Source organism: Macrosteles quadrilineatus, unplaced genomic scaffold, assembly GCF_028750875.1.
Source record: "Macrosteles quadrilineatus isolate MER2022 unplaced genomic scaffold, UCM_ALF_1.0 Scaffold_3__2_contigs__length_128488019, whole genome shotgun sequence".
NCBI classification, from domain to species: Eukaryota; Metazoa; Arthropoda; class Insecta; order Hemiptera; family Cicadellidae; genus Macrosteles; species Macrosteles quadrilineatus.
The window spans coordinates 18,408,814-18,434,581 of NW_026542596.1; the positions used below are offsets into that span (position 1 = coordinate 18,408,814).

At 38.0% G+C, this 25,768-nt stretch overlaps 1 protein-coding gene across 1 annotated transcript; it reads left to right on the forward strand.

Moving 5' to 3' along the window:
* Nucleotides 1–400: 400 nt before the first annotated feature.
* Nucleotides 401–24,636, forward strand: LOC128989868 (G1/S-specific cyclin-D2-like). The gene is made up of 5 exons (XM_054411960.1): nucleotides 401–679; nucleotides 10,495–10,710; nucleotides 16,742–16,907; nucleotides 22,089–22,234; nucleotides 23,376–24,636. The coding sequence occupies exons 1-5, from the start codon at nucleotides 485–487 to the stop codon at nucleotides 23,577–23,579; spliced, it is 927 nt and encodes a 308-aa protein (XP_054267935.1). The 5' UTR covers nucleotides 401–484; the 3' UTR covers nucleotides 23,580–24,636.
* The last annotated feature ends 1,132 nt before the right edge of the window (nucleotides 24,637–25,768 follow it).

The window sequence follows — 25,768 nt, forward strand, 5'->3', positions numbered from 1 at the left end:
TTTTTGATATCATCGTCAAACAATTTAAAAGTTTCTAAACTTGTCACTGATGTGTTGATCTTTTGCAAAAGACCCGATTTAATCGTGTAACAAAGGGAAAGTTTGCGATGTTTGCCGACAGTGGCGACGCAGGGACAGTCCACGTCGAAGGCAAGGCCTCCTTTGTCTAACTCTGGGACTGGGACTGGACTGGACCCTGGACCACAACAAGAACAAGAGTGGCAGGCGCCGGCAGCGCTGCGGCGGCGGATATGTGAAGCTCGCCCGCAATGTCTTTCATTCTCCGGTGTGGAAGGGGGGGCTATGGGAAACATCAGGTGGTGGGGAGCCGGCGAGGAATTCCACCACTCTTTAATTTTTATCATTCCTGCCTGGGCTGCCTCCAGGTGTAAGTCGTGCAGTCGCGTAGTGGCGAGCTCAAACGTTAGTTCCTTCCGATTCCTAAGTGCGTTTAGTGTACCGAAGTGTTTGTAATATATCAAATATGGATTTATTATGTTGCGAAACCGAGTGCGAATGTAGATCCTACGCTGACCCGGCTTTGCTGAACGACGCACGCGTGCTGAGGAACCTGCTGACGGACGAGGACAAGTATGCGAGCGGCATCAACTACTTCGAGTGTGTCCAGAGAGAACTGAATCCGGACATGAGGAGGATTGTCGCTGATTGGATGTGGGAGGTGGGTACAGTGTCAACAATAACAACAACAACACAACAACAACACAACAATAACAATAACAACAGTGCTGAGGAACAGTAGCTTTAAGGTATAGTGAAAAAATGCTGAGAACACACACGAATCAGCTGATAACATCTGTTCAAAGTACCTAGAGCGCAATAAAACAAATAACAATACTGACTGAGGAAATACGAGAAACAGCTGATTACGTTGGGTGCAATAAACAATAATGTAAGACACGTAACAATCAGCTGATTCAACTTATAAGCGGAGTAGTGTTAAGCATACAATCAAGTGCATGTATAGATTGAACGAGACGATTTGATAGTTCTTATGGTTAAAAGTCTCAAAGACCGATAATATTGGGATGACAATGATAACAACAAAGATACTGCATATAAGTAAATAGGCAATTAGTTTAACCTGCATGGTATTGCATATGATTTAGGTTACATTTCATCCTGAAGGAAAAGATAAAATCCAGTTTTCAGTTATCAACCAATCCTAACTGAAGAACTGTTATAGTGCATGAGAAAGTTAACTTAATACCTAGGATGCAGCTAGAGCTATTACCTACTTAAGTGTTAAGAGACACGATCTACTTGACTTGACGACAGTTTGGAGATTTTGTCATTTTTCGTGAGATTTCGTAATGTAGACTAACATGTGGTTAGCCTTATTACCCTTTTCAAGAGTTTTAAAATCTTGATTGTATAGTATAAGTCGAAACAAGTCGCTATTAATAGATTTAGTTACATTACTTCGATTCATTAATGCCTACAATTCTTAAAACAACAAAACTGCACCATCATCACGCGTTCGTCGCTTTTGGGATAGCAAACTTGACTGTAGACCTTGTGTACCTAGTACTGTATTGCACAACAAATTAAAGGTTAAAAGTCTTAAAAACGATCAAATAACCTGAATAATTGAATGAACGAAGTGAATTCTCATACTTATTGCAAGATATAAATGATTACAGTAATGATAATAAATATCATTATTGTAATCATTTATATCTTGCAATACCATCATTCTTATTACACTATTTTACATTAACTATTAAGCTAAAACAACTTCTCAATAGCATACTACAAGGATGGATTTTCCTGAAATTGAATCAGGGTTTTAAAAGGTTTTATCCCTATTAAAAGGCGAAACAGGTTTACAGTTGTAGCTAACACTGGTACCGGTGTATCTATAAAATATAATATTTGTGATGGTTTTGAAAAAAATATTCGTAGAACGAAAAAGCTGTATTCGAGGGGCATTTTGTGTGTAAGTACCTACAAGTTTGCACAAGTAGATCATTTATCCTTTGAACAGTATCAAAATAAAATAAGAAAACGCACACAACAAATTACTGATTTTCTTCTAGAAAATATGGCAGTGATATCATTCTTACTTCTGACATTCTTACATATTTTATTCTTCTTTCAAATATATGTATTTCTATCACAAAACTGACGCATTATTTTATCATTGTTATATCGTTAAAGACCTAAGTGTCATTACATATACGTAACCTACATTTGCTAAAAGTTCCGGAAAAGTAAACAGGTGTATTTTGGTAAGCACAAAGTAAAAAAAAACAAAAAACGTAATCCCCGAGGATCGGCTCGTGCCGAAATCCCGAGAGGAACCAGCGCTAACAAAGGACAAGGGTGGGCCGAGTAGGCTCCTGAAAGAGATTGTAAACATTGATTCTTTTTTAGCATCCAACTAATACCTCACGCTAAATTTACTCTATTAAAATCTGTTTCATACAGTGGATAATTGTCTAATATCCTAGTTAACGAAACGCATCTAGGAAACAATGACTTGTAACAATTTCCTTTGATTCATCAAACAGAATTACCAGAACTATAATGTTAGACAAAACTTTCCTTGGAGGGATTTTAAATTCGATTGCAAAATCGCTACGTATCTGAATTTCACGTAACGAAATCAGCGCGATCAAACGAGGCTAGAAATCAGGCATAATCACGGGAAATGCCAATGACGTAGAATTTTTTCTTCGTTAAAGGCAAAGGATGCTATTTTATCAACTACGTACAGTTCTACTTCTACGGCATCTACAGTTGTTTACATTATTACCGAAGATGGTGGTCTTTCTTCGTCTCCATCGATCGGAAGATGTCGTTCTTTAACTATTAATATTATTATTAACATCAAATTTACAGCATATAGCATTATACATTTTTATGGCCGATTGAAAAAGAACGAATGTTAAAATCTGTTCCAATGGTTAAATGCAAATCGATTTATAATAGATTTCAACGCATTTTAAAATAGTCTAAAACTGTTACATTGTATCGACTACGCGCTATTATTGAGAGCTATATTGTAGTTTAATTATAAATAATAGCTTTGTCATTGTAAATGTATCCGATGTAAAAACATATACCGTACCATATACAAAATTGTATTCCTAAATTTTACCTCAAAATAAAGAGCAACCTAAACGTCACGAATATAGTGAAGGTTTCGAACACGGAACAGTTTAAAACTTGTAACTCTCATTAAGAGTTAAAATATTGAAAATGATAAAGTTTGTTATTATTTTACAGAGATATAGGATTTAATTTAAATATACAGAAGGCATGTTGACATGTTCGTATATAATGTATATTCACATACGTTTTATGTATTGTAACTTAATGCTTTGTAGAGCCTACTAATTTTTGTAACGTTCAATTTTAATTAATACTGTAAAATTGCGATATTTAAAACAATTAACTTAAGTATTCGTTTTTAATCACAATAAAGGCATTATAATAAGTTTTCCAATCTTACGTATAGCTTATGGTATTTTACATATCATTAATTTAAAAATACTAATTTTTACTTTTGCTATCCACAAATAGGCCTAAGTAGTAAGCAAAAACAGGTTCTGGCGCAATTGACTCAACAATCCAAAATGAAGCAATTCTGTTATTGACGCCGTGTTGAATTCATTGTAGTTCAATTGTTCTTGAATATATTTCGTGGTTCAATAGTAAAAAAACGGACTTTCTTTCGACAAAATATTATTTATTCTTGTTAAATACAAAGATGTATCCGAATCAAGTTTTAGTGAGGCTTTTGCGTCAATTATCTAACAGATAAATTGGCAAACATTGTGTAACAATTTTTACGTTCTATAAAATATGTCGAGTCTGCAAACTTAAAACCAATATATTTACCATATATTAAATATTTACCATTGCTCATAATGCTGTAAATTTAATGTTATGATTATTTAACCCGTTGAGGTATTCAATGCGCATTTTGTTTGTTGCAACTAACTTGTTAAATACAGTAGTAACTATTTTAATAAAATAGTAGTAAAATGTAACAAAATAATAGTTGTAGTTGTTAAATAGTAGTAGTTTATTGTTATTTTGCGCGTTTTGCGTATGTATATAACTCTTTATGTCTTAGTATATATCCCCAACTACAACGAAATCAAATATAGCCTACAGGTATTATAGAACTGTCAGTAGGCCTACTGTATTTCAAACACGACGCAGAAAAGCTAAACTGGCGAGTAGGCGGATATATATATATATATATTATGTGCATTGTTTGTAGTGCGTGTGCTTTATATTTGTGTTATTTTTCGTAGACATCGCAAAATGTCTAACAATGTTTCATGTTTGTGCCGTTTTTAACATAGAATATATATTTTTTTCATTTTATTTTACGTAGATATTCTATTCACTGCAAACAAAACAAAGTAATTACTTTGTTCAAATTTTATTAACATGTTAAATCAATGCTTTACTCGCAGATGCTATTTTAAAGCTAAACTCAATCGATACTATATTTAAGATAGACGAAATTTATAAATTCTATAGTTATAGCCTATATTTTTTCGCGTTATTCTTTGTAACAGAAGTGAACTACTAATTTATACCAATAACTATTCACTTTAAAACAAATAAGCCTTCACTACACGCCTTGTACGCATTATGGGACACAAGGTAGCGTTACTTCATGTTGTTTGTAAACTGTTATATACACAGTAAAAACGATGTTTTTGCCTCAGATAAGCACATGAATTATTTCTTTGAAATCTTTCTTGTTCGATTTCTGTGAATATTTTTAAATAATTTGTGATGTTGCGGCCTTTAGGTTTATTTTCGTTTAGTTAACAATTTTTCAAAATAGGCTAAGCTCTTCTTATTTAACAGTATTACTGTATCATTCTTGATAAAAAAAAATAACTTTGTTAAATAGGTCCATTTTCGATAATTTTATATATCAAACGATTAATGTATAAACGTAGTTTTTTTTTTTTTTTTGACGTCCACACTTTTAATCTGCTTGTCGAAAAGTTTAACTTCTTTGTATATTCTGCAAATTTAACATAGGCCTAATGAAAATTAGTTTTGTGAAATTTTTAAATGCAACCTTCACTTGTTTACATCGTATTTACTAAGAAAAAAGGGTTACATCGTTTGACTAAACTCCTCAACAGTTTTTAAAACTTAACTAAAATAGTATATACTTTTTAATGTCGATATTTAGAATTTAATTCTATCCTTACCAGTTTGAGCCCTGTGGAAGCTTTTTTTATCTGATTTACACGATTTCGCGCCATAAATATGTCAGTGATCTAAACTAGCGTTGTAACAGGCTCATCCCTCATATTAATGGCTTTCCATAAGCATTAACTAGGGGAAATGGGATATCTGAACCCGTCGTACAATCTATTTTATGTAACCTCGTCACTTTTAAGCATTATTTTTTCCTTTATAAATCCCCAACATTGTAAATTACTCTGGTGATTTGGCGTCGTTAAATTAGACATTTAAACTACCTCTAAGAATCCACTGCCTAGGTTGTTTGTTTAATTGGAAACTTACACATTTAATTTATAAAATGTTCATTAGTACGTGGTTAGTCTTTTCATTTATCTGTATTTTTAGCGAGTCAGTTTGTTTAAAAAGTAATGTTACATAAATGTATTCCTTCTTTATTATAAGCGTGATACGAAACCAAGTCTGTCGCTCTATTAATTGTTTGTGCTTTATGTTCGAGGCCATACCCAATACTACTTATGAGTTTCTTACATGATCTTGAATATTTTTTTTAAGCAATAATGTTCAATTATCCTCCCCAATCTGCAAATCCTTAATATCCAACCATTTTGACTGAGCTCTTGTCTCTTCACCCAGCGAATTATTCCGTGTTCGCTGCACCAGCCACGTTAACCAACATAAACTAAAATAACCAGCAATGTCGACCTAACCTAAATCTCTATACCCAGTTATTTGGACGCACATGAAAAGAGCCCAAAAACTCAGGCAGACGCTTGAAAAGCGCCCGGACCTCCAAGGTCCCACCCAGGACGGTACGAAAAGAGCCCAGACTCTTCCTAGAACTTTCACAACGGGTATTCAAAGGAGGAAGAACCATTAACACAGTTGAAATACATGAATTTATTTACAATATTAAAAGATATACTGTTAAAAGATACATTATTAAAATATAGATTATTAAAATATGTTTACATTACTAAAAGAAATAGTATGTTTACCTAACCTAACCCAACTTAACCTAACCTAACCCAACCAAACACAACACTATTTTAGAACACGAGTCAGCGTCCTCTTCCTCAGGTACCTGTGGAGACCCGGGCTCTTTCCATGCTTAAGATTTGTGAACCTTTTTGGGGATTAACATTTCGGGCTCTTTTCATGTGCTCCGAGTTATTTCAAACTAACTGCTACAACCACTCTTTCTTCTGACCCACCGCTCAGTTATGTTAATCGAACTCAAACCCCTATCACGAGCTATGTTATCCATATCCCTGCTGACCATACCCAAGCCTCCATACCCATCTCTGTGGTCCTGTTTCTGTTGCTGTGTTATCCTATGTTATCAGTCCCAGCTGTTGGCGGGCGCCACTCGGCAAACATCCGATCGGCAAATCGCCTAGCAGCCTGGCGCCCACACAACAAATACGACACACATTCAACACACACAGACACACGTCGGGCCTCTTCATCTGTCGTCCACTCAAATTGACATCGCTATCGTATCAATCGTTACAATGTTGATATGTGTTTCATTTCACCTATCAAGAAATCCTCTTGGGAAGCACGTTCAAAAGTACCTAGTTATTTAATTTTTTCAACTTTTTTAACATTTTTACTTTTAAGCTTTAACCTGACAATTATCTTTCTGGATTGAAACTATAAAGTTTGATATTTTAAAATATAATCATGATAAATGTTGCTGATAGCATGTTTTCCAAAGCATGTTCTCGATATTTTAATATCCTCTAGTCAGAAAATACTACTCTGCATCTGTAAATATGTATATATCTTTTAGGGGGAATAACTAATCTATACCTCCGATTTCACCAGAAATCGGTGGCTATGTTTGGTGATTGTAAGTTTTGAGCCAAATTGTGTTGTTTGTTTGTTGTTGTTGTTGTTTTGTTAGTTTTTGTTAAACTAGGACTTACTAGGACAATTTTTTTAAATAATTCTGGTTACCGTATCCTAATTCCAATCCTCAGAGATAATTTGCGCCTGCCCGTGAGATCGGAGTTTCCAGTTTGAGAGAAGGGTCTTGCAAAAGAATAGTTTGTCTTTCAACCAATCAAAGTTATACTTACAAGTTTATGTTGGTTTGAATATGTTGTTGGACGAATTAATGCATTCATGTCAACCTTAAAATGTCCATAAAATGGGATTTTCAATTTTCTTTGGGGAGTCTTTAAACGTCTAACCAAGGATTTTCCGATCGCTCAGTCTCAAGTTAAAATGGTTTGAAAACTAAATAGGAAAAATAAAATTTATTTCAGTGCCCATTTTAAATCGACCTAATTCAATTTTAGAAAAAAAGTATCTAACCAACAGTATAGGCTTTTTCAAATCGCCTGCACACGTAGTATCCGTTGTCCACAGCACGTAGGTATGCATGTTGGATGCGTTTACACGTCGGTTGTGTACATGTAGGAATGTCAATGTAGGATGCACGTTGTACTTGTGTTAGCGGCATCCCTAGTGAACCTCCCGCCTCCACGGCGCCGCCCCCAACTCCGGCCTCCGCTGTCTGGCCTCCTCACTAACACACACACACACTTACAACGACACTACGATAGTGCCGTCTCCGTCAAAACATCGTATAACTTGTGTAACCCCGAGTGTAGGAACATGGGTTGTTTCAAGTCTTGAAAAACGTCCAAATTATTCACGTTTTGGAAAATTTAACGTTATGAGACATTTAAGTAATCTGGTTGAAATTACACATACATTCGTTATATGACTCAGCGATAAGCTGGGCTTTTGCTATGAATATACAAAGAATAGGAATAATATACTGAATAACTTTGATCAATAGAACATCAAACAGATTGGTGTACAGACACCATTTCAACACTTATCATCACAGAAAGATTTGTACTAACTATTTAGTCTGTTAGTATAGGAAATCAATCAAGTCAAACGGGCATTGATCGATATAATCTGGGCAAAATATGGATTACAGTATTCAGTTTAATTTGATGAGATTTGTTCAACAATATTTGGATTATTGGTTGTAAGAAATCCGACTATTCCTTGCTAAGTTTCAATTATCCGTTGCTAGGCAACACAAAAAGAACTAAATTTTTCCGTTATTCGACATAATCTGTACTCAATTACAACTTTAAGATTACTGTAGACTATTTGTTGTTTAGTGACACAAACCATCACAAACTGTACCGTACTCAATTTCGAAATTCGTTTTAAAGTGGAACAACCTGTATAATGAGCTATGGTCTTTACCTTGTCAAACAACATGTTCATGATATGGATTCTTCGTCAAGTGAATCAGTATGTGAAAACAAAAATCGTTCGTCGTACTCAACTTGGCCTGTACAATATATCATATGGATCATTCATTGTTCAGTGACACGACCTGTGGTCGAGTGGCGTGGCAAGTTTTAGTTGCTGATGGATATGTATGGGCTGTCGACAGCAGTTTGCAAGTCATGTCTACTGCACTGTATCGATAATGTACTATAAAACATGGGCCCTGCTCCGAAATACGTATAACATTACGTATTACAATCGTACCAAGGTCGCGTCCTTTTTGACCGTTCCAGTTGAGTCGCAGTTTGCCAATTGTGTTGTTAAAAATCCTACAATAATATTGTAGGCAGTAATATTTTTGCCCAAAATAATACTTTTAATGTGTGACCTTCCAGTTCTCAATATTCTCAGATATTAACCGTCTATAGGGGAATTTTATCCTCATGTACTTCATTTTACTATCTTAAGTTGTTTTTTTATACAGTGGAACCTCGATAAGAAGACCCTCGATAACAAGTCACCCTTGAAAACAAGTGTCATTTTCATATCCCCTTTAATTTACTTTACCCTTAATCACATGATATGCAAACCTCAATAAGGAGTCAACCTTGATAACAAGTCTTTTTTAATTATCCCCATGAGAGTCTTCTTATCAAGGTTCTACTGTAATAGTTTCCGAGGATCAATTCTGGAGCCAACGTGAATTATGAATAATTTCCAGTTTTGCTTCCACAGCTTGCTTCTCTGACAATCGATGTTAAAATTCTTTTCCAATCTTTTTTCGTCGCAGCACCCATGAATCCGTCCTAATAATGAACTTTCCTCGTGGCATAATATTCTAGTTTTCCTTTTAAAGCTTAACAGCCTCAGCGTCACTGACCATCAATGTTCTTCTGCAGCAGCCATGATCCTGTTCAAACTCTGAACTCTTCTCTTGTCCCCAGGTGTGCGAAGAGCAGAAGTGTCAGGAGGATGTGTTCCCACTTAGTATCAACTACCTGGACAGGTTCCTCAGCATCTGTCCTCAGTTGCAGCAGTCATGATCCTGTCCAAACTCTGAACTCTTCCCTTGTTCCCAGGTGTGCGAAGAGCAGAAGTGTCAGGAGGATGTGTTCCCACTTAGTATCAACTACCTGGACAGGTTCCTCAGCATCTGCCCTCAGTTGCAGCAGTCATGATCCTGTCCAAACTCTGAACTCTTCCCTTGTCCCCAGGTGTGCGAAGAGCAGAAGTGTCAGGAGGATGTGTTCCCACTTAGTATCAACTACCTGGACAGGTTCCTCAGCATCTGTCCTCAGTTGCAGCAGCCATGATCCTGTCCAAACTCTGAACTCTTCCCTTGTCCCCAGGTGTGTGAAGAGCAGAAGTGTCAGGAGGATGTGTTCCCACTTAGTATCAACTACCTGGACAGGTTCCTCAGCATCTGTCCTCAGTTGCAGCAGTCATGATCCTGTCCAAACTCTGAACTCTTCCCTTGTCCCCAGGTGTGCGAAGAGCAGAAGTGTCAGGAGGATGTGTTCCCACTTAGTATCAACTACCTGGACAGGTTCCTCAGCATCTGTCCTCAGTTGCAGCAGTCATGATCCTGTCCAAACTCTGAACTCTTCTCTTGTCCCCAGGTGTGCGAAGAGCAGAAGTGTCAGGAGGATGTGTTCCCACTTAGTATCAACTACCTGGACAGGTTCCTCAGCATCTGTCCTCAGTTGCAGCAGTCATGATCCTGTCCAAACTCTGAACTCTTCCCTTGTCCCCAGGTGTGCGAAGAGCAGAAGTGTCAGGAGGATGTGTTCCCACTTAGTATCAACTACCTGGACAGGTTCCTCAGCATCTGTCCTCAGTTGCATCAGTCATGATCCTGTACAAACTCTGAACTCTTTCCCTTGTTCCCAGGTGTGCGAAGAGCAGAAGTGTCAGGAGGATGTGTTCCCACTTAGTATCAACTACCTGGACAGGTTCCTCAGCATCTGTCCTCAGTTGCAGCAGTCATGATCTTGTACAAACTCTGAACTCTTCTCTTGTCCCCAGGTGTGCGAAGAGCAGAAGTGTCAGGAGGATGTGTTCCCACTTAGTATCAACTACCTGGACAGGTTCCTCAGCATCTGTCCCATCAAGAAGTCTCAGCTACAACTGCTGGGAAGCGCTTGTCTGCTCGTGGCGTCCAAACTGAGAGAACCTCGGCCCGTCAGTGCTGAGACGATAGTCTACTACACAGACAACTCTATCACTCTCCAAGATCTGTGGGTGAGTTATTTTTACACTTAAACATTCTTGAGCAAATTCCAGAGAGTCTTGAATCCGTGATCAAATTTAGGAATTCAAATATGCTGATTAGATTGCTGATAAATCTCTGGAACATTTTTATTTCAGTGGTATGACGCGCGTCCTACTGTGGGTATGTTCTGACTACAAAGTGTTGTTAAGAAACATAGTTCTAGACTCGTTGGATGTTGGATTGCTCGAAACTCGACCCACATGGTCTTCATATTGTGTTTAATGAGCCTTACTTAAAGAGCTAGGCAATAACTTAAAAAATGCACCTCACTCCATTTTGCACTCACCATTTATTTCAGTTTCAGTAAAAATCAAGTTGCGTCGTTATCTGAATTAATTGGTAATACAATGGTAAAACATTAATAAAATATGGAATTAAATTGCTCAGTAATTATTTTAAGAAAGTAATCTATTAGAAGGAGAAACAAGTTGGCAAACAATTTTGTTTATAAGTTGGCGAGCCAAAGTGTCGAACTACCGGACCATCTGATGATTTTATCTCTTATCTAGAGCGTAGGTCGCTCAGCTGATTTTCTTATCACGTCTTGAGGCAGTTCATTGGTTCAGTGGTTTCCCTTCCCAAACTTCCGTTTTCCAAGCGATTATGTTGCTTCCTCCCAACGCGGTATCCGGTAATCCTTTGATTTTCCTGAATGATCGCGGTTTTAAAACCACCAGGGTTTTTTCATTCATTCATTTTTGTTACTAATTGACCTCTTAACAATGAGTTCACCATGTTAAATATTGTAGCACTAAGTTAATATTGTAGTGTTATGATGTGTTGGTTTAACCTATAGTCAATGGTTTAACTTACTGGTAATTGCCAGCTGTTGTCAATGTTAATATTGTATGCTTACTAATAATTAAAACACATGTTATTAATTTAAAGGAGAGAATGTAAACAAATGAGTTGAGTTTATGTTGGCTTAAAAAGAAGATGTTAGTAAAATGGTTCAAATAAATTATTGTCACTACTTTCACTGAGTACTCACATTATTTGTCAGTTTATTCGTAACATGTAGGCTAGTCTATCATTCCAATATTGTTTGAAAAGTGCCAACATTCTCTAAATGAAGAAAGTATAGTATAGCATAATTATAATTCAAACATACATATCTTTATTTTTTAAGAATTTCTGGCACCCTTAAGTTGTTATCAGGCAATTTTAATTATACTAATATCATTGACTATTGGATACAGAAGTTGTTGTATTAACAGTCAAAGCTAATATTTAGTGTGATAATATTAGTATGATTTAAATAGCCTGATTATGATTAACATTTATTTGAAAAATGGCCCTGACACTATCCTGACTAGAAACTTTGTTATCCTACACTCTTGCTTTCATTTCCCGGATAAAATACACTCTATGGTGTGTAGTCTCAGTCCGGTGGGGTTTCGGCTCCCTGGACTGAAACATCACCAAACTAACTTAATAGGTAGGTAACTAACTTAACTTAGGTGAGTCGATGGCTCAGTCGGTAGTCTATGTGGACGGGCAGATGCAATGTTCAAAGAGGCCGCCAACCTCTTAAAAAAAATGCCTAACAATAGTGATAACAATGTCATCTCCAATCTCAGTATCCTCAAAGTTTATAACCCCGTCCACATCCCCAGACAGGCAGGATCACAGTGAATGTCCAAGTATCCTCAAAGTGTACAACTCCTTCCACATCCCCAGAAAGGACCGCAGTGAATGTCCAAGTATCCTCAATGTGTACAACTCCTTCCACATCCCCAGAAAGGACCGCAGTGAATGTTCAAGTGTATAACCCGGTCCACATCCCCAGGCAGGATCACAGTGAATGTCCAAGTATCCTCAAAGTGTACAACTCCTTCCACATCCCCAGAAAGGACCGCAGTGAATGTCCAAGTGTATAACCCGGTCCACATCCCCAGGCAGGACCACAGTGAATGTCCAAGTATCCTCAATGTGTATAACCCCGTCCACATCCCCAGACAGGGCCACAGTGAATGTCCAAGTATCCTCAAAGTGTATAACCCCGTCCACATCCCCAGACAGGGCCACAGTGAATGTCCAAGTATCCTCAAAGTGTATAACCCCGTCCACATCCCCAGACAGGACCACAGTGAATGTCCAAGTATCCTCAAAGTGTATAACCCCGTCCATATCCCCAGACAGGACCACAGTGAATGTCCAAGTATCCTCAAAGTGTATAACCCCGTCCACATCCCCAGACAGGACCACAGTGAATGTCCAAGGACACACAGACCTCACCCAGTCTCCCACTCAGGTTTTGGCAACAGTTGAGTCCTCGGTTCTCATTCATTCTGTGAATATCGTTAGCGCCTCCGCGGAGGTAGTAAATCACTCCGCGCGCCGCTCTCGGCCGTCGAGCCCGCGTTTGTCGGCTCCACTCCAGTATCCCTCCAAATAACTTGCCAGAAGGTCGGGACTTCTCGGAACATCGGTCGAGGCCTTTACTTTTGTCAGGTCTTCGCCCCACGAGCCGACACGTCCCTAGGAGATGTTGGCGTTTCATTTGTTTCAGAACAAAGATCTAATCTCGGTTTAGGATCTTTTTCTCTGAAAAGTATTTGCAGTAGAGAAATTGATGGGGTCTTTCCCAAATCACAAAAGAATTTTATTGGATGTTTCCAAATGTGAGGTAAATAAATTGTGAATGTTGGTTTGTAATCTTCTCGGCAAACTTTTAGACCCTGATAACTCTAATATAGTTCATTAGTGCATTACACATTTCCCAGTATAGATTAATCATCCTTTACGTCATCAGGTGAAGACAATATTACGGTAATGTTCGGCACCGATTGAGTGCATTTACGTCTTCTCTTTATTTATAGATCATTTCACTAACGACATTATTACGACCAAATGGGATGATGTATTTGTAAATAACTGTTGCCAGGCCTTACTCTGGTATTTCCAGTTGTAAAATTGCTCTGAAATACTAAATTGAACGCCACGTAAATTCTTGCTCACTTAACAACGATACTTAACAATGGGAAACCAATCCAATCGTCACACCATTCACGTGTTCTCTCAGACAATTATAATTAAGTAATCCGCGATGGAGCCTCATTAACGGCAATGAGCGTGTAATCCAAGGCATGGACCAGACAAAGGAATCCACTGTAGACGCGGACTGGTAGGTGGTCGTACTCCGACAAAAAAACCCGGCAAGAAGCTGGAGGGTCTGTTAATAAGACATTATAGATTTCACGCGGCTCGCAGGTCTTCTCCACGATTGGTCGGCATTCCGGTAGTGGCGGGGTGCTTCGAGAGGTAATTACCAATTATACTGCGTACTTAACACTTTGGAAATCCTGTAGTTGACCTCATCACCCACTTATACGATGAGGACCGGGAAAATGTACTGACAGGTTAACGAGGTTAGACTCTCAGCTAACAGTTTCCATGGGTCTACACGAGTATTCGTTGGTTTGTATAACGTTTAGTGTTACCGTCTCGTATCTAGTAGACAGCCCGTTTCCTCCTGCCGAAATGTTTATCTTTACAACCGTGGACTCAAGTAGTGGAACTCGACCCGGAATGCCAGCTATTTCCTGTCGTCGGTGTTAACGGTGAGAGTGTTATGTTTGGATTATGTTCCGTTTGTTTTCCCCCCTCGTAGTTATGTAGATTCCGTTTGTCCCGGCGTTATACAAATAAGGTCCTCTATGAGCTCGAATCGTACACGGATAAATCCCTAATTTCACTCTAATTTACCACCGTCGTAACTCAACAATGATATTTGTTCAGCTGATTGCAGCCTGGCACCGCCTTATTACACGCCGAGTGGGGCTCGGATGGCTTCGGCTCATTTCGTTATTAACTTAACAAAACGAGAACCAGTTTTTCATTCCGCCCAAGGCCGCAGATGAAAGTGTAGTGTGCAGCGCCGACCAACGATCGGGTTTCTTTTTTACGTGTCGCGATCGTTTGAAGAACGTGTTTTGTTTTAATCGGCTCGAAATATTTTGGCTGGCTCTTTAAAGGGAACATTGATTTCCGACATGGATTGCTGTCCAACTTGACATGTTCTTGTTTGTTAAACGACATTCTGAATTGGTTTTAGCAACTCGTTTGAACGCTAATGACGTTTCCGATTATTTTGATGTGAAAAAATTGTAAAAGAATTTACATTTCCATAATGTATCGGTTATAATAAAGGCACAGTTTTCTATTTATCCTTCTTTCTTGGTGTATGAATGAAAATCTGTCCGCAATAATAGTTTAGACTTGACTATGGAAAATTTCAATGAACTATATTTACAACTCAACATTTTTAAACACTATTAGAACGATAAAATTGTATTTTGACCCAAAAATACCCCCCCCCCCCCCCCGATCATAATTTGTGTGTATAGAGACTTGAACGGGGGTGTGCACTGAAGTCCTTTAGGATAAAATTGTGACAAGTGTTGGAAACAGATAAACCAGTTTTATAAACTAGCCCACGGTATCCATAAATAATTAACTAATAGAACTACTGAAAATTGAAAAAAAATATTGTTGCAACCAGTTTTGTGGCAGAAAATACCCTAACAGCACCGCATAGGTTATTTAAAATTCCGCGGAAGGAATCAGGTTATACATAGTTAAGCCTATACATATTAAGATCGCTAAAATGATCTTTTCTGACTTCCAGTTAGTTCGTTAGAGTTATTTTATACGTAAGAACAACCCTTCAACTGCCTGTAGACCATCTACCAACAATCTTAAACTTTTCCCCCTATATCACAAGAATCCCATTTTTTCCCATCTTGATCTACCAACTCCAATCTAATAGCGTATTTTAAACACTCAGCCTATCTATATTACATTACTATTATTATGCTTCCACACTAAAAAAGTTCCTAACACGATTGTAGCTTTCTATTAAATAAGATTTACTATGGATAAATTGCAATTCTTGCGCTGTGCAACTTTCCACTTACTAAGATGAGCCAATTCTTGCATGGCGTACAGTAGCTCTCCCCTAAGTTCTAAATCCTCCCCGACCACTTCCTCGTCTGCCATGGTCCTGACAGTCTCCCTGTTTCAGAGGTGGGAGGTCCTGGTCTAAGATGAGCCAATTCTTGCATGGCGTACAGTAGCTTTCTCCCCTAAGTTCTAAATCCTCCCCGACCACTTCCTCGTCTGCCATGGTCCTGACAGTCTCCCTGTTTCAGAGGTGAGAGGTCCTGGTCTAAGATGAGCCAATTCTTGCATGGCGTACAGTAGCTTTCCCCCCTTAAGTTCTAAATCCTCCCCGACCACGTCCTCGTCTGCCATGGTCCTGACAGTCTCCCTGTTTCAGAGGTGGGAGGTCCTGGTCTAAGATGAGCCAATTCTTGCATGGCGTACAGTAGCTTTCTCCCCTAAGTTCTAAATCCTCCCCGACCACTTCCTCGTCTGCCATGGTCCTGACAGTCTCCCTGTTTCAGAGGTGGGAGGTCCTGGTCTAAGATGAGCCAATTCTTGCATGGCGTACAGTAGCTTTCCCCCCTTAAGTTCTAAATCCTCCCCGACCACGTCCTCGTCTGCCATGGTCCTGACAGTCTCCCTGTTTCAGAGGTGGGAGGTCCTGGTCTAAGATGAGCCAATTCTTGCATGGCGTACAGTAGCTTTCTCCCCTAAGTTCTAAATCCTCCCCGACCACGTCCTCGTCTGCCATGGTCCTGACAGTCTCCCTGTTTCAGAGGTGGGAGGTCCTGGTCTAAGATGAGCCAATTCTTGCATGGCGTACAGTAGCTTTCTCCCCTAAGTCCTCGTCTGCCATGGTCCTGATAGTCTCCCTGTTTCAGAGGTGGGAGGTCCTGGTCTAAGATGAGCCAATTCTTGCATGGCGTACAGTAGCTTTCTCCCCTAAGTCCTCGTCTGCCATGGTCCTGATAGTCTCCCTGTTTCAGAGGTGGGAGGTCCTGGTCTAAGATGAGCCAATTCTTGCATGGCGTACAGTAGCTTTCTCCCCTAAGTTCTAAATCCTCCCCGACCACTTCCTTGTCTGCCATGGTCCTGACAGTCTCCCTGTTTCAGAGGTGGGAGGTCCTGGTCTTAGCCAAGCTCAAGTGGGAGATATCCGCAGTGACGGCGTATGACTTTGTCAGTCACATTCTCGCCAGAGTTCCTCTAGATCTTCAGTCCTGTGAGTGTCACATGGTCCGACGACACGCCCAGACCTTCATCGCCCTGTGTGCCAGAGGTACGAGGGTTCAAATCTTGCTAATGTTGGCTTTGGGCACTGAATAAGACATTCCATTCATGGATCCGCTGTCAAAATTGTTTACAAAAGAGAACATAAATGAATTTGTTAATTAGATATTGAGCCACTATCAGAGTGTGTGTTGCTTTTGTCTATTTCTCTATAAATTTTCTATAATTTGATAGTGGGGACAAAAGGTTCTATGCTATGGCTGCTGTAGGTTTTATTTATGTATGATTTGATTAAAACGTCAGCCAAAGGGGCATTTCATAGGACACCCAAACAGTGTTTCAATTATTATACAAAAGTCATTTTTGAAACGAAAAATTGCTATAACTTTAACATAGGAATGGAATGCCTACTTCTGGGTACTTTATAAGTGAATATTTAGTTTAAGCTCAAATGTGGTCCTACCACATTTTTTCGTTACTCCTACTGTATAAAAAATGTACTATTCAATAAAACATTTGTAACCTTAGTTTTTTTTGTTTTGTTTTTTTTAGTAGACTATACCTTATACTTGACAACTTGAACATGAACAGCTTTATTTTGTTTAGATTTTAGACCTATTGTTTTAGTTTCGATTGGTTTATAAGACAACGTGCAAAGTAACCACTCTAAAATACCATAACCAAGGAACTAAATTGGAACAATCTACGAAATAATTCTGGTAAAAATATCCTCACTGCTATCCCAACATTTCTGTTCCTGACGGTGATATAAGACGAACAAAGTGAGTTGGTTTTGGGAGACAGGAAATGCTAATTAAACTAGAGAGACTAGAATTACTAATGACTGGCAATGACCATCTGACTTGCCCATTCATTGGATAAGATAAGAGGCTAAAAACAGCTGATTGAACTTAAACTCTGTACGTCAACAAGGCACCAGTGATAAACCGGCTACAATGTTGCACCGAGTTCAAACTATTCAATCTCCAATTACAAAATAGTTACAAAGATGGTTCTTAAATCTCTCAATGGATCTAGCTGTCACAAATGTGTCATTTAAATGTTTTCAGTGCGGATTAAAAGCCCCCCAAACACTACTGGAGTGTATTGCTCATTGTAACACATTCTAACAAGTTAAATGATTGCACGAATTTAAAGTCTCGTTTAGGTTTTTTCTTCGTTTCTTATCACGCTATTATCTTGATGCATCGGAAATGCAAAGTAAATAAGTTGTTGCATTTTGTTGCATAAACAACACAGTTGGTTTCCACGTTATCTCGTCTAGAAACTTTATTTCGCATTTTATGTCAAACTTAACAATAAATCAAAAGTTGGACGTTACATTGTTGAATTGAAATATATTTAACTTATCTTATTACCTATATTTTAAATTTTTTACTTAACCATCAATAGGATATTTTCTCGAAGTTCGGATTTGGCAGGAAATAAAAAATACTCTAGGTGACGGCGACTCAAGAAGTCTCAAAGATTTTGTGAATATTTCTTACTTGCATTGTTTTTTCTTTAACAATCTGTATAATACTTTCGAAGTCCGCTTCATAAACTAATGTACAAATACACAGGCGAGGGGTGACTCAGTAAAGCAACTAACGATATGGATCTTGTTCATCATGATTTCTTCCCGCGACCCACGGCTTAATGTTTTATTGTTTGAACCAGTCCGTGTCCGCTGCCCAAATTGTATACGGTCAGTATATCATAGTTATCTGTGTGTGGGGGAGGGGCCGGAAACTCCCTCCCCCTTGCCCGGCGGCGTTTAGTGATCACTGCGACCTTCAAATAAGCGTCATAGCAACATCCTATCTGAAAGAATGCTGCGTCCATATTCGACTGCAGTCTTTCTAAAAACATCGATTCATTCATTCCCGCTGTGTACTACGCGCCCCGCTAACATCGACTGTCGGTTTCTTTGTTTCAGTTTCAATGAATGATTGCGTCTGGGGCGGTACGTGTGTTTTCACGTACGTGTGCGTGAAGTCGTGTTCGCTTTAAATTTCTGATGGATTCGCGAATGTGAAGAAAAATGGAAAATTGTTATGACAAGTTTGATTTAGGATTTACGAGTCTAAAATTTACGATGTTAAAGCACCCTTTATCGTGAATTATTTCAGTTTTATAGTATAATATCAATATATAAATTTCATAGTATAATGTTAGTATTCTTATTGAAGAAATGAAGGTCACATTGTCAGATAGGCCTGCTGAGTGGGATTGTACCGGTGTATGGGTGTATGATGATCCACAACAGACAGCAGACGCCACGTAGATCGTCACGGTACACTTCCCAGTATTCACTTCACACGTCAGTAAGTCTGCGTCTGCTTCCCTCGTCCGTTATAAGACTCTATCTTGCATCATTGTGATTCATCTTTCTTGGAAAACGTTTGCATTTGCATAGACAACTTTAAGGTCACAACTTCTCAAGTAGGCCGGAGAAGTATTTGATATAGGCCTATTTCTTTTAGGGTTGTGGTGATCTAGAATCATTTGTATGGGCACTTTGGCACTTATAAGTCCATTAGTTTTCAATTAGTTTAGGGTTGCTTGGAATACTTGATTTGATAAGACATTGATTTGGGTTTGACTATACAATTGTACTTACTGTAACTAGTTTTTTTTTACGTAATTCTATCACACCGTTTGTTGTGATAGTTATTCTTTTGTCCGGACTCATTTTGTAGAATTGCCTCGCCACTGATTAAACGTGACGGTTGTTTTGGTATTTTAATTTCATACAGAGTTTAAATCGACGAAGAAAACTTTCTCGTGAAGAATTCTCTTGAAACTGAAAGTCTGCCACAAGAAGCGAAACACGATTTGACACACGAAAATTATTAATGAATTCCACATTTGTGTTTGTTTCCCAATGAGATGCACGATTAAAATTTTTTTTAATGACCCTAAAGATCGAAAAGGCAAATCGTGCAATCGATATAGCGACCTTGCCTCGTTCCGACACGAGTGTGAACTCTGCGACCATCGACCAATCACAGGCTGCTCTCGAGAGGCGACAGGAAGTGTGCAAATATCGATAAGGTGTCCAAGATGGCGGCTAGAGTGCAACGGCATGAAAATCAGCATATCTCGTGGCCCTGATAAAGAACCAGACGTTAGGGGCCTCTTTGGGGCAGCGGCGCGACGACGCGACGACCTCCCTGTAGAGGTCTCGGGCCGGGAACAACAGTCTGGAGCGATAGGAACGTTCAAACACAGAGCATGACGATGGTTGTTCTAGGAATTCGTGATTAATATTTTGTTTGCAATAGTAACTTTCTAGTGAAACATACGCAAGCTATTACTGCCAAACAAAGAACGCTAGTTGCAAAAAAACTCCCAAACAAGTCGGTTTAACATCACTAACATCAGCATAAACACATAAAACGATTTTAAAATAACGTCCCATAAACAATATGTGTATAGCATCGCCATATTATTGTAATCAATGGCAGTCAACTATTCAAGAATATCAAACCGAAAGGTTTTTAAACCGACTTGGTTCAGCGTGATCGATTCAACTTTTAAAAACCTCAGATCTAAACATTACAGTGAAATATACTGTTTTAGTCTGTAGTGTCAATCGTCAAAAATTTTAATCTAAAAGTCGTATACAATATTTCGATGAAACATCAGCAAAATTCAACGCAAATAGCAGTTAACATTTACAAAAGTGCTATCTAGGTTAATATCTGGAAAAATCGCCCAAGGAGGCTTTTAAATCGCTCAATGCATATGCTTGTAAATCGACTCAAAGATTTAAAGCGTGATTGATTTAACTTTTAAATACCTCAGTCAGAACAACCTTAAAGCTCGCATTCATCAATAACTTATCGGGATTTACAATTCAACTCGCGATGGTCTAATTGTGGGTCAACGGAACTTAAATGTATGCCAAAAAGACATACTTACTACCTACGTAAAAGACGCAAGGGGGAAAATAATAGTACAAATTAAAAAATACAGTTGCGATGTGGTTGATTATTGGAAAAAAACTACTTCACGTGAACCACTAAATGAAACTTTTTTAAGTGTTTTTAGAATAATTGTTTTTTATTTGTATTTTCAATGCGGCAATATTTGTAAAAAAATCATAGTTTGAACCTTAAATATTCTATTCCACATATTTCCCTTCCCTATGGAGCAACACTAATGTTGAGTCGAAGTGTCAAAATCGATTCGTAACTTTTTCATTAAACTCCGTTCACACAAATTCCAACATGAGACCAATTAATAGGCAATCCCTTGTCCGACAACGCCTTCTTCTCAAAGTCGGCTACATGCCTTACACATCCTTTGTGTGAAGACCTGTTCTTTCGGCGGACGAACTATATTTACTTGTTTGAAAAGAGGCCGAGTAGTCTGCGTTTCTCACGGTGTTCACATACACACGCGAGCGTTCACACACTCACACACACGCCGTGGACCGCCCAGCCACAAGGACACCACACCAGGCCACACAGCCCGTCGCATTCTCCGGCTATTGTACATTACCATTACCCATTTACTCTTACCGCTGACGCACCCCCACCCTTAACATCACAGCCTTACACTCATCAAGGTTAACAATGATTTTTGAATGCAGAGAAAATTTGATTGATTTTATCGTGGCGTGATTGGCCCTTTTCTCCAAGTTGAAATGAGGTCCAAATTGGAAGGTCGCCAGTGTAATATGTTGTATGAAAAAGGCTTAAAAGGTGTTTTGAGATTAACACTACACTGTATAATTAATTACATAATTAATCAAAGAAATCTGGCAATTAGAAATTTCTTTTACTTGGACGTCATTCTAAAAAAATGCCATTTAATAAAATAATATTCTACATTCTAATGTATTTTGTTAGTTGATGGAATTAGAATTAAAATTGTAAAAACAACATCCACTGAAGCATAGATGTTGTAAACAATACAATATTGAAATATAGTGTATTGATTGTAAAAAGTTATACAGTACATTTTGATTTTACCCTTTTTATACATGCTACAATTTATTTTTTTAACAATTAAACACGTTTAATTTAGGATGAGCTATAGAGTAGTACAACTTATGTGTGAGTACAGTGGACCAATGCTTCTAGATGTAAATATGAAGCCACAAAAATCCCAAACAACCACTTACAGAACTTGCTGTTTCTTTTTTTAATTCTTCAAATACACTTTCACATATTTTTTTACACTGAGAATGCACACAATAATTTCCATTGTTTGTTTCCAGACTACAAGTTCTGCAGATACACAGCCAGTATGATATCCGCAGCCAGTGTCGCCGCTGCTCTGCATGGCCTCGACTGGACCTCCAAGAACAATGTTCCTTTGCCTGAACTACTGCTTAGGCTGCAGAGGATACTGCACATTGAGATGGTAAATACTTCATACTCGAAACAACCACAGTTATCTAAAACAAATCATAAGTTTCTATAAAATAAAAGATAATAAGACACATTGGGGTATGGCCTATGTGAAGATGAGTAGATATGGGTTGAATGGATGAGATGATAGCTTTGGTACTGAACTGGTTCTTTAGACTGGATTATTTATTAAAATCCCATAATGATCGGACATCCGGGTCCCGTTTTGAACCACCTTAGATGAATCGGTAAACTTCTGATTTGTAGCTGAGCACTAATTAACTACTCAGCTATATCATAGAATTTCCTTTGGCATAATCTCCTGAGGAAAAAAAATACTTGTTTAACCCTATAGTGACTTTAGAATTTCAGACTTCATATTGATGTCATTTTGGAAAATTAGATGTTTACAAGTCCCATTGTCTTCATTTTATAAATGGAAACACAGATTCAATGTTTTCTTTTTTCAACCCCATAAATACCATGATATCAAACTGGATTGATACTTATGTTTTTCATTCTTTAAAAATCTTTTAAAATCCAACCAAATGCATTATAATTTCTTAACAAAAAGGCAAATTTTACGTTTTCCCCATTTAACCCCATAGTGACCCTGACATCAGAATGGATTTGCTGTTTCAGCCTTGAGCTAACCCGCATCTAAGTGGCCCCCTTCACACAAAGGACCAATCATCCACTCTCATCACGGCTCCACATAATAGAAACTCATTACACAGTTTTCATCATGTGACTGCATTTTTTTAAATCACTGTGGCCATTCATTGTACTTTATTGGTTGGGGTTTCTCTGATTTGCAAAAAACTTTAGCTCCACCTTCATTGATTTTTTAAGTTGCTATTCATATAATTTTGTTTTCATTGCAGTGTTTGTGCTCATGAATTGCACTATTTTATGTGATCAGTGTTATGGGTTCACTCAAAAATGAATGAATGATAATTGGTATTAGGGACATAGTTAAGTTACAGACTGAGTCCGCAGCTGTCTAATCATCATCATCATCATCATTCTTTTATTGATTTTCCCTCAAAAGGGGTACACCAAATAAATACATTTTCAAAATACAATTAGGCTACATGAAAAAATAAAGGTTGGTAAATTAGTTTTCCTATTTACAATTGTATTGTTTGTTCCAGGACTATCTCCAAAGCTGTTTGTCCCAGATTGAAGAGATGGTCACTTCGGCCATCTCCAACACCAAGTTATCCTCAGAGCCGAGTGTAGAACGGCCTCCAGTGGTGGACCAATCAGAGAAGCTCCTGGAGCAGCCGCAGCCTCAGCACGCCGCGCAACACGCCAAAGCTGAGACACCCACGGACGTCCGTGATATTCACTTCTGACGCCACTAGCACTGCGCCACTAGGGCATTTGTATTGTGATAAATATTAAAGACTAGGAGTTTCGAAGGTAAGACTGGTCGAATTAAGACGTTCCTGTGGTTGTGCGATTGAGCGGCATCGGAGAAAACGAGCTAGGAAACACTCCGGCTCTACGGGGAAGGCAATCAATTACGCTTTGTTACTGTTACAGTTAGAGGTAGAACACTCGGAGCTCTTAATACCGTAAGTTTTATTTTAGTTTGACGTATATTTAGATGTTTATTGGTTAGTGTAAAGTTTAGTCAAATCGAGTCATGTATATAGCGTAAGTCGGTTATACATCCTACGAGTAACAATTAGGTTCCTAGAATTCGTAAGGGAATTTCCCTCAGCAATGCCTGTAATGCATCCTGTATACAATTAGTGGGCTTATTTTGTACAGTAGTCGTTATTTACGTTCACAGTATCTTTTCGGACCGTTTTGCTCAATCCGTTTTTGTACTTAACCGGTTCCAGTAATTCTGCGGTGCTCAGCAACTATGTACCTCCTCAGTTAGAATACCGTAGTGCAATAGTCGAGTCAAGTGCCATTGAACCTTTAACCGTTTAGTCATAACTTTTGTACATACGACAAATATTACTTAACACCTCCTGTATATAGTTTGTAGATATCGCTGTGCTTCTTATATTTTATATAGAGCTTATAGTGTTTTATATATATATTATATTATTATACATATCGTTTTATTAGATTGTTAATCGATTCGCATTATATGTTGTATTTTAAAGAAATATTTTTGAGAGTTCGCAGATTTTATTGAAATTGTAATCTTTATGGAAATATATACTTATAAGAAAAAATGTGCACCATACAGTTAAGTTTAGTTTTACCATACCAAGTATGTACCAGTCAATGATTCAATCAAATATAGTCACCATATCCGATTTTTATCAATAAAATTATCAATAAGTTCTGTTGTAGTTTTAGTAGTTGATCAGATATATATATATAGATATACCTCAGGTTCCATACAACATGCTACTGCTGTACCTTCTGTTTCAAATAAATATACATTTCCAGTAGAACCTTTGTAATTGTATTACTAGAAATACCTGTGTTATTTTATATCCTTGATCTAATTCAGGTTTTGTCAAAATGCAGTGATTGCAGCGACTTTGAAGTAAACATCTCATCTAAATCACAGAAAACATACTACTATAACCCAGAATGCCAACCGCATGGTAAAAAGCATTAAGTGTTTTGAGAGAGCTTTGCCTGTCAATCGTAGGCAGCGCCACAAGCGTTGCTATGCTGAGTGCATGGCAACGCTGGTGGCGCTGCCTACGATTGACAGGCAAAGCTCTCTCAAAACACTTAATGCTTTTTACCATGCGGTTGGCATTCTGGGTTATAGTAGTATGTTTTCTGTGTCTAAATAGACCAGCTGCTGTAAGCAATTTTGTATTCAAAGAGGACAAGTTGAATATTAAAGCCTCTTATTAAATGTGTTACTATAAAGTTTTGTCTTCTCTTTTAATTTTTCATTATATAATAGTTGGTTTAAACATGAGAGACTATAATTGAACATAATCATAACATTGAACATAACACATAAACATAATCCTCGGTCAGTGGATCAATTGATGAGATCTTTTCTAAAACTGTCTAAACTTTAAATAACTTATAAATTGAATGTCTACTTCACCTAGTGTATCTGTAGCGAAAACTGAGACTGATGAAACTCTCTAACTGGTTTAGATCTTAGATCTTTTACATACAGTTCAAGTAAAATGTAGATTTATTGTGTAGATCAAACGTTTTCATAAAACTCATAAATATGTGAGTAAACAGTACAACATTTTAAACTTCATATTATGGTTTGAAGGCTACAAAAAATATTAAAGAAAGTGAATAAATTTTTTAACCAAAAATAAAATTGCTTAAAACATTACAATCCTCATGAAAAGAAAACATGGCAATGTTCATTGAGTTGAATTTTCATTTAACCATGATGGCAAGATAGAAGGACAAAACCCTATCGCAGCCCTAGTATGTAACTCATGAGCCCCACCTAAAGTAATTGGGCAGAGGTTAACAGAATAGACAAACTCTTTGTGTGTCGCATTATCAGGCATTTTGTTACTTTTTACTTTTCCTTGCTGTTTGTGTGGTTTTACTGGTTTTCAACAAAGTTTGTTTTAAAAACTGG